At 39.7% G+C, this 9,414-nt stretch overlaps 1 protein-coding gene across 1 annotated transcript in view; it reads right to left on the bottom strand.

Moving 5' to 3' along the window:
• Positions 1-299: 299 nt before the first annotated feature.
• The window catches only part of DERA (deoxyribose-phosphate aldolase), a 112,622-nt gene continuing 103,507 nt past the window's right edge, over positions 300-9,414 (bottom strand). The window contains exons 7-9 of the mRNA XM_057702760.1: positions 5,660-5,772; positions 1,688-1,837; positions 300-1,038 (exon numbers count right to left, since the gene is read on the bottom strand). Of these exons, the coding sequence (XP_057558743.1) occupies positions 982-1,038; positions 1,688-1,837; positions 5,660-5,772 (320 nt within the window). The 3' untranslated portion in view covers positions 300-981. The remainder of the gene's footprint in view (positions 1,039-1,687; positions 1,838-5,659; positions 5,773-9,414) is intronic.

A 9,414-nucleotide genomic window follows, 5' to 3' on the forward strand; every position in this document is an offset into this window, starting at 1 on the left:
CTCTGCTAATTCTGAGCTCTGTGACCTCTGGCAAGTTGCTTAAGCTCTCTGTGCCTCAGTCCCTCATGTGTATAAACGGATGATAACATCAGTACTGACTGTTGAGAGGATTAAAAACCTTACTGCACTAACCTTACTGTAACAGAGATTAAATAAGGGTTAAATAAATTGATATATATAAGGAGCTTAGCACATACTAAGTGCTATGTTAGTGTCTGCTGTTTCTTCCCTATTCACTCTACCAGAAAAAGTTTCAGAATATAGACATAAGTTGCATTTATTAATAATGTACTGAGGTGCTTTATTTGAGATACTCTATTAGACTCTATTAGAAAGTCATTGATAAAACCTCTTCATATATTTAATGGATTAACTTTTCAATATGCATTACTACAATTTAAAGGGTTTGTTTTTTTTTTAAATAAACTACAGGAATTTTTTTAATTAAAAAAATTCAATGATATCCATAGTTTCATATAAAAATGACAGAAATTCCATTAGCAAAACAATTAGTAAGAGAGCATATCTGTTGCAAAAATTAAAGACAGATTTTCAGGACAGGAAATTAGTGCCGAGTAAGCGAGTCCTGAAGTTGCTGGGAGAACAAGAGTGGTTCAGGGATGCTGCATTTTCTTTTGCTACAGCACCGTTCTTAGGCAAGTCGACATTTTGTTTCCTTAGAATTTAATGTTGTCAAAGCTATCATTAACAATTTGCTCAGGGTTCTTTAAGAGAAAACCTCCACAAAATTAACAATGAGATCTAGTTATTAAGACCATTTCAGATGTGCCTGAAATGCGGACCATGTGTAGATTGTCTGGTTTATTCCCTTCGTTCTTTGAGTTAAATTCAACGGGAATTTTAAGGGGAAAAAGTCAGTCATCTATTCTCCCATTTTTTAATTAAAGAATTTTAGCAATCACACAGAAAAATAATTTTTAAACGTTGTTGTAAAGGACTTCTCTGGAATTCATCGCTGATTTAAGACATGGGAAGATCATGATAAGCTGCATATCTTCCAGTCACATGATGGTAAATCTGTGGGGAAAGCAGAGTTCAGTTAGTCATTAATTATTATATTACTACACATATCAATTAACAATTACACTATTACATAATAACTTTAACATTTCATTATAAAGCCCCACTAGTATGCACTTAAGCAGAATCTCCATCCGTTGAGATGGAGGTTTGCTTGGAAGAAGGCAGAGGCTGGGTACGATGAGGTCAATCAGATGAGTTTTCATCTCCAGTTCTCACAGCTCAATTTTTATTTCTTTCTCAAAAATACTTGACAGGGCTTCCCTGGTGGTGCAGTGGTTAAGAATCTGCCTCCCAATGCAGGATACATGGGTTCGATCCCTGCTCTAGGAAGATCCCACATGCCGTGGAGCAACTAAGCCCTTGTGCCACAACTACGCTCCAGAGCCTGCGAGATACAACTATTGAGCCCACGTGTCATAACTACTGAAGCCCACGTGCCTAAAGCCCGTGCTCCTCAACAAAAGAAGCCACTGCAATAAGAAGTCCACGCACTGCAATGAAGAGTAGCCCCTGCTCACCGCAACTACAGAAAGCCTGTGTGCATCAATGAAGACCCAAGGCAGCCAATAAATAAAAAATAAAATAAATAAATTAAAAAAAAATACTTGTCAGTTTGTTCCAAGGACAATGGGTTGTTCCTCACCTGCCTCTCGATGTCTGCAAGCAGAGTGCTGGCACCTATTCGAAAGAGTTCTGGCTTTAGCCACTCATCTCCTAGTTCCTCCTTTATGAGAGAGAGCCACACAAGGGAGTCCTTGGCACTGCGGATGCCTCCTGCTGGCTTAAAGCCGATCTAAAAGGGGACGTGGGAAAGAACAATGCTTAGTATTGTTACTGGGTGGCTCTAAAAACTGGTCCTGCGTTAACACAGGGTCTCCCTCCTCTCTTTTCTGAAGCCTATTTCACTTCCCCTGGCAAAAGACCTGAGAGCACTGACTCAGGCCCATTTACTACAAAATGACTCTTCCAAGATTAATGGGAAGAATGTCACTGCCTCTGAGGAGACACTAATGAGAGTTAATAACCCTCATTAACATTTCACTTACTCGAAAGTCATAAACCTCAACCATCTAGACTATAGCTGTGAACCTGGGATAAACAAGAGAGGTGTCAATAAATAGGAAAACATATCAGAGAAGCCCATTCATTCTCCGTTTCTACCAGGAGGCCAGTAGAAATATACACGTTTCAGCCCTTCATCTTTTTGAGCTGTAAAAAATACACACGTGGATTTAAAACAAGGGGAGAGACTCAGTGAGGCCACAGTAACCAAACTGGCAGCAACCAGCAAGGAGAGGTGACAGTTATTTTAATCAACTTAACTGCAGGGACTTTTTTTCTAAGTTGTAAGTAGATGGAGTTACATAAAGCAGCCAAATGGTTAAATAAGCACAGGCGAAAAACAGTGTAGAGGCCCTTCACACTTCAGTAGTCTCCAAAGGTGACCACAAAACAGCACAATTCAGCCAGTATCTGATGTTTACAAATGATGTCCCCAAGTCCATTAGAAAAGGATAAATGTGTCCTATACACAGTAAAACCTGCTCATGTGGATATACTCATCTCAAGAACTTGACTATCCAGTAAACCCCCAAAGCCCAAGTACTAAAGCTCATGTATTTGACCACTCAGTTTGGTGATCTGACAGGTAGCACCAGCAGGGGGTGACTGCTAACAGAATGACAGAGAAGGAACACAATTAATGAATGGTCCCATTATCAACCTGTAAAAAATGAATAAACGGAAACTTCAATTAAATAGCTGGGAGACCAGAAGGGGGTGCTCTTACTCCTGGATAATAGAGCCTGACAGGAAGAAGAAAGACTCTTTTTCCTGGCAAGGACTCAGCAAATGAAAAGCCCCAGACCCCTTGTTTACTATATGTAATATATACCCTCTCTTCCTTTTCCTCTCTATAAAGCATTCTTTCCTCTCCCCTGCGGGCACGTGTGGGGCTCGCCATGGTTGCTGATCCTAAATAAACCCACCTTTGCTGGAGAAATAGCTCACAGTCTACTTGCTTTAGGTCAACAAACCCAGCCCAGAAACTCCAAGTTAACCTGGACTCTGCCATATCCCTTACCACACCCCATCCAATGGCCAATAGTCAAGTCCCACCAACCCCACCCTCTGAACTCCTCTATCTCACACGCACACTTTCCTCTCTACTCCCACTTCTACTGTTTTAGTGTAGACCTTCGTCAGCCCTCACGGAAGCATCAGGAGAAACCTCCTAACCGGTTTCTCTGCCTCGGTCACACAGCTAAGCAACGGCTGTGCAGAGATTCTAACCATATCTGCCTAGCACTCTGGAGCCCGGGGGACCCTGTAAGAGTGAGGGGAGATGGAGGGATAGGGAGGTAAGGGGAGTGAGGTTACTTATTGAGAGGAGGCAAAAAAAAAATCAATTAGCTGATATTAGCATACAGGAGCATTTTCTGTCAATTAGGCAGCGCTGTATAAAGATTTTTCTATACGGTTCAGTTGTGGCAGCAAGTCTATCAGGCAATGTTTTGAAAGAGAGTTTCTAACATCAGTTTATCCTTTTTTTTTTTTTTTAAGGGAGAGAATATGGAGAACATAAATCTGCAATGAAATCAGTTATGAAATATCAAACCTCTGCTTCTCAGAAGTGACACTAATCACAGTCTGGAAGGCGGCCCGTCACATTTTAAAACACCCCTTAAATCAACGATGTGGAAGCTTCACAGTCTAAGGGCTGCCAGGGCAGCTTGTCAACAATCGCAAAAATGCCCCTGATTCACAGATACACACACAGGTCCTCTCTGTACATCAAGTGTGATCAAGATGAATATGAACTGATGTGTACCTGTTTCTTGATAAAACCGGGATGAGCTAACTTTATGTATTAGCTGAGGAAAGGGCCGATACAATTAAAAAGAGAGTAATGAAAGACAGCAAAATGTTCCCTCTCTACCCTGATCTACAACACTGAACACTTAAAACTTTTATTGAAAGTCTTGTGCAAGGGCTCTTTTGAGAAGGGACGTATTCACTTCTGTATCCCTAGCACTTAACATAGGTTAACATGGCACGTGGGTAACAACTCAATGAATGTTTGCTGGAAACAAAACAGGACTGGGTCCCCACTGGAGAATTTTAGCCCTGACTACAGAGCTTATGAAATGTAGAGATGAAGACTGCCCTTGACCCAGGACCGCCAGGGGTGAGGGCTCAGGCATCTGGAAGTATAGAAAGCTTCACATCTATGGGATGTTCTTTAGCTGAGGATAAACTACTAGTCTAGTGAGTGGTGGTGATCTCATTTGGGGGGGTTCAAAGCTGGAGTTCTCATTTTTACAGCTTTCCTTAAATTTTTTTTTTTATTTGGATCACTGCAGAAAGGCTACCAAGTAGAGGTTACTCAAGTTGGGTTAACTTTCATATGAAGGTCACTGTGTAGATATTTATCCTATTCGTACTCTTCTAAAATATGAAGGTATTCTGAAGGAGAAAATTCTGGAAGGAGTTCATTTCCTCTCAAACCCAGGTACCTTCTAAAAAAGGTCTCCGATTCCAAAATAAACTGAAATACAGTCACATATAAAGTCATCACATCCAGCTGGCAAAGGATTAAAGTTCTTTTTTGGGTGTCTCTTCTGCAGAAATCAAGTGATTGGTTTTAAAAGATGTCTTTCAGGAAGGGAAAGTCTCATTTAAAAAAAAAATTACCCTTCTCTCCAATGATGTTAAAAAAAAAATCCTTTGAGATAATTTGCAGCTAAACAAGCAACTTGAGGTGAAAAGAAAAATCCAAACTCATTTAAAAAAAACACCTCATACACATTTTTCCTTTTAAATTCATGTTTCAAAAAAATGTATTATTTTTCGAAAAGCTGACAAAAGCGAGCATATACCCTCCTCAGCTTAACAGTCTTCCAAAGAGCACATCCAGCTGCCATAAAACGCAAAAATGGATATTTAATTCAAGAGCTATATAACGTCTAGCTACCTTTTCCCTGCTGTTTCACAGCATTTCATTATTTTGTTTAATAAGTTCATCTCCTCGAGAATTTTCTCTTCAACTCATATTATTAAAAGTAATAAGTTTTTCTGGACCGGGGGTTTCCCAACAGAAAAACCAATTTATGTGTGTCCTTCAATAATGACAGGAAAAGATTATTTCCCATTATATTGCATACTTTTCATATCACCACCACAGCTTATCATTCAATAAATGTTACTCTGCAATTCTTTCCATTCCTCAAGGAAGTTTAATTTCTGCATTAACCTGTTTTCGCCGGCCAACACCTTACCAGAAAGCCTCTGTGTTGCAGCAGAATTAGTTCGTTAAAGAACCCATTTAGGAATCTCTTGTCAGTGATAAAATTGTCTTCGGTTAATAAAAGGACATAAAGAGAGTTTACATCTTGATCACACGTCCTAACTCCCACACTCACACTCACTTTCTGTGAATTGCACATTTTCCCCCCACAAATGTATTCTTTTGTAATGAAAGGTAAATTAAACGTTTATCTTAATAAAGGTAATGCATTCACACCATCTGCATATAAAGCCAGTTACTGTGGCTGTGACTAGTATTATAAATAACATTATCTTTACTCCAAAGAAAGATTTGCTGGCAATAATATACCTTGTTTCCAGTTTTCCAGAAGAAATCTCTAATAGCCCGTAGCATGACTATAGCTACTGGGAAGGTTGCATTTACTGTTTCTTTTCCAGTAGAGGTCTTAATAAAATCTGATCCTAAAACAAAAGGGAAAAAAAAAAGCTCCATGTTAATTCCAAAACTTATTTTTTACATTTTTGAGTCAGTGGAAGAAACGAGTTGGGTAAATTCTTTTTCCTGAGGAACACAACTTTGTTTTTCATCAATTATTGGAAAAACTAAAACCAAATCTTTCCTTAAAGTCATTCTGTCCATATTTTTTTCCCCCTTACCATAAGATGAAATAAATTAGGCACCAAATGGATTCTTACCTATCCCTGGGCTCTTGCCTCTATATTTCTATATCACCAATTAAAATCAAGTTGGTTTATTTCACGCAAAACTGAGAGGAAAAGAAACAATTTCATGCCCTGTGCTTAGCATCATATATCATAACATTTTACTACAAAACTGGAGGGCCTACTCATATTCTTACGTGTGATGGAAAGTAAACAGTACAGCTGTGACAACACAAGGAGAATCACCATCAGCTGGTTTCTACTGTGTTGTTCGTTAACGAAGCTCTGTCGTCTCACCAGACTCCGATTTTCATGAGAGGCACCATGCATTTCCAACTTGCAAATACTTTAAACAGCTTCCTGTGTCTCAAATGTATCTTAAACCCCTTGATGTAGTTTAAGAAAATAGCACAAGGAGACAGAGGATAATAATAGTTAAGAGTCACTGAGCGCTGTGCACTATGCACTATTTTAGGTGCTTTACAAGTAAGGACTCAATCGATTCTCACAATAACTATGTAAGTTAAGTACTAATATGATCCCCACTTTTAAGGAGGAAATTGAGGCAGAGAAATGTAAAGTAATTCTAACCAAAGCAATATAGCTTAACCCATGCACTATAGTGTCTCTAAGAAACTTACTGAGGGTCACACAGTCAGACAGCTAAACACAGATGGTTCAGGTGGTGAACCATCCTGGAAATGCTCTGTATGGACCACAGATCAGCAGCACAGGCACTACCAGGGAATGTGTTTAAAACACAGGCTCTCAGGCCCTACACCAGACCCACTGAATCGTAATGTGAACAGAAACAAGGTTCCTAGGTGATTCCTATGCAAATTCATGGCTCTCGCCCACAGAATCTGTGGAATCATAAGTAAGGCTAATCTCTGAGATTCTCCCAAGGTCTGTCAAAGAAATGGTCAAAAGAAGTAGAGACAAGAAGTTGCCAAAACATCCCCCTTTAGTTTCAACTGCAGAAGACACTTCCATGACCACTCTGTGGATAGGAAGGTTCAAATCGACATGGTGGGAAATATAAACACAAATCACTCAAGCCCTTTCCCTCAAAAGCATACATTATAGGAGCAGGTAGAGCTGAAATGTAACTCCTGGGTAATCGCTTAATGAGCCTGAAGTCAGGAGATCTGGTTTCCAGCTCTGGCTGATACTGTATTTACCTTGAAAATTCTATCACCTAACCCTGTCATTTGTAAAGTATGTCTGGAAATTCTTACTTGCTTCACAGTGTTATACTAAGAGTTGAAAGAGACAATCTCTGTGAAAGAACTTTGAAAACTGTCAAGTGTTATACAAACAGAAATGGAACAAGGACCTAGGTAGGGTTACAACCTGTGTAAGAAGCACAGGAATTCTGATCTAGCCAAGCAGGTCAACGGAAGCCTTCTTTCCTTTGGGCATGTAGGCCCATTGGGAGAAATGGCGATGGGCCCCTCGTGCCTTCATTCATTCAAGAAGTATTCACTAAGTGTTTACTATGTGCTGGATTCTGTTCTACATGCTGGGAACAGACCACAACACAAAACAAAGTTCCTGCCCTTGTGACTAGATTCTCTAGAAGAAAAAGACAACAAACAAAGAAATACATAACAAAGGCCAGGAGGAGGTAAGCACAATGAAGAGAAATAATGCAACGTAATGAGAGGGAGTGACGGAGTTGCGGAGAGGTAGCTGTATTTGAACAGTCATTATAAAGGCATCTCTGATGAATGAAATTCAGAGACTGATGAAGGGAATCTGGGAAAAGAGCATCACAAGCAGGGAAACAGCAAGTGCAAAGGCCCTGCAGTAGGCATGTGCTACGTTGATGAATGAATGAAATGAATGAATGAGTGAATGGGACTACAGAACCAATGCCTGGCCCCTACAACCTCAGAAATAACAAGCAAAGAGAAGAAATGAAAGCTGGCAAATAGATGTAAGAGGTGAAAGGAATATCACCAAAGAATTCATACTGAAACCATGATGTGTTTTCCTAACAGGTGACGTTGCCTTCCGATTCACTAGAAGGCTTCTTGGTACAACACTGGATATATCTAAATTCTTCTAAGCATCTCAGAAGAGAAGATTATTAAGACAGAAGACTAAGGCCATATTTAGAGGCTTAAAAAAAGGTACGGTCACTTAAAAATCACACCATCTAAAGTTAACCAAAAGAGCCAAAGTCCCTTAGGGAGGAGACTTTCTTCCTAATACCTTTGGGAGGAGCAGAACAGAACACCTACTGTGGTAGCAACAGCAGCCCAGGGACCGTAACGGTGATCTACATGTTGTTTGTCTTGCTTTCTTGACTGTATTGTTTGAGGACAGGTGCTATACCTTTCTGGTGCACTTCTGTATCCGCAGAGCATGACACACACGAGAAGCTCAATAAATAATTTTTGGGTGGGTGGATGGGTGGATGGCTACAGTTACGAAGAAAACGCAAATTATAACATTTGCCATGTTTAACTGACTAATGGGGAATGGAAGACAGTTTGGGGTTTCATTCCAGTCCCAGTAACAAAATTGGGTAGGTGGCTCAGAACAGATTTAGATCTACAGAAACATTATGAGGATAGTACAGAGAGTTTCCATATACCCCACACTCAGGTTCCCCTATTATTAACAACTTATATCAGTATGGTACATTTGTTACAATTAATGAACCAATACGGACATATCATAACCAAAATCTATACTTTATTTAGATTTCCTTAGTTTTACTAAGGAATCCAATTTCATCCAGGATACTATAATACATTTGCCATGTCCCCAAAGGCTCCTCTTGGCTGTGACAGTTTCTTAGACTTTCCTTATTTTGATGACCTAGACAATTTTAAGGAGTACTAGTCAGGTATTTTATAATATTTCCGTCAACTGGTATTGTCTGACATTTTTCTCTTGATTACACTGGGGTTACATGTTTTTTGGGGAAGAAAGCCACAGTGGCGAAGTGCCATTTTCACCACATCACATCAAGGGAACTTATTAACAACATCACTTCTCATTGTTGCAGCTGACCTTGAACATGGGTGGAGGTGGTGTTCGCCAGGTTTCTACACTGTAAAGTCACTCCTTTCCCCCTATTTTCCATATTGTACTCTTTGGAAAGAAGTCTTTATGTGTATCCCACACTTAAGGAATGGGAGCTGCAATCCACCTCCTCCAGGGAAGAGTAGCTACATACATGCTTTGGACGTCTGTGAATGAGAGATTTGTCTCTTCTCTATTTCTTCAATTATTTATAATCATTTATTTATATCAGTGCAGACTCAAAGATATTTATTCTCTACTTGGGTTTATAATCCACTATTACTTAATTTATTTTGTTGCTCAAATGGCTCTAGGTTTGGCCACTGGGAGCACTTTCAGTTGCTTCCTGTATTCCTTTGACACACCCCCATTATGTGGATTTTTTGTTTTTTTAAGCACTTAACT

Source organism: Hippopotamus amphibius, chromosome 12, assembly GCF_030028045.1.
Source record: "Hippopotamus amphibius kiboko isolate mHipAmp2 chromosome 12, mHipAmp2.hap2, whole genome shotgun sequence".
In the NCBI taxonomy this organism is placed as follows: Eukaryota; Metazoa; Chordata; class Mammalia; order Artiodactyla; family Hippopotamidae; genus Hippopotamus; species Hippopotamus amphibius.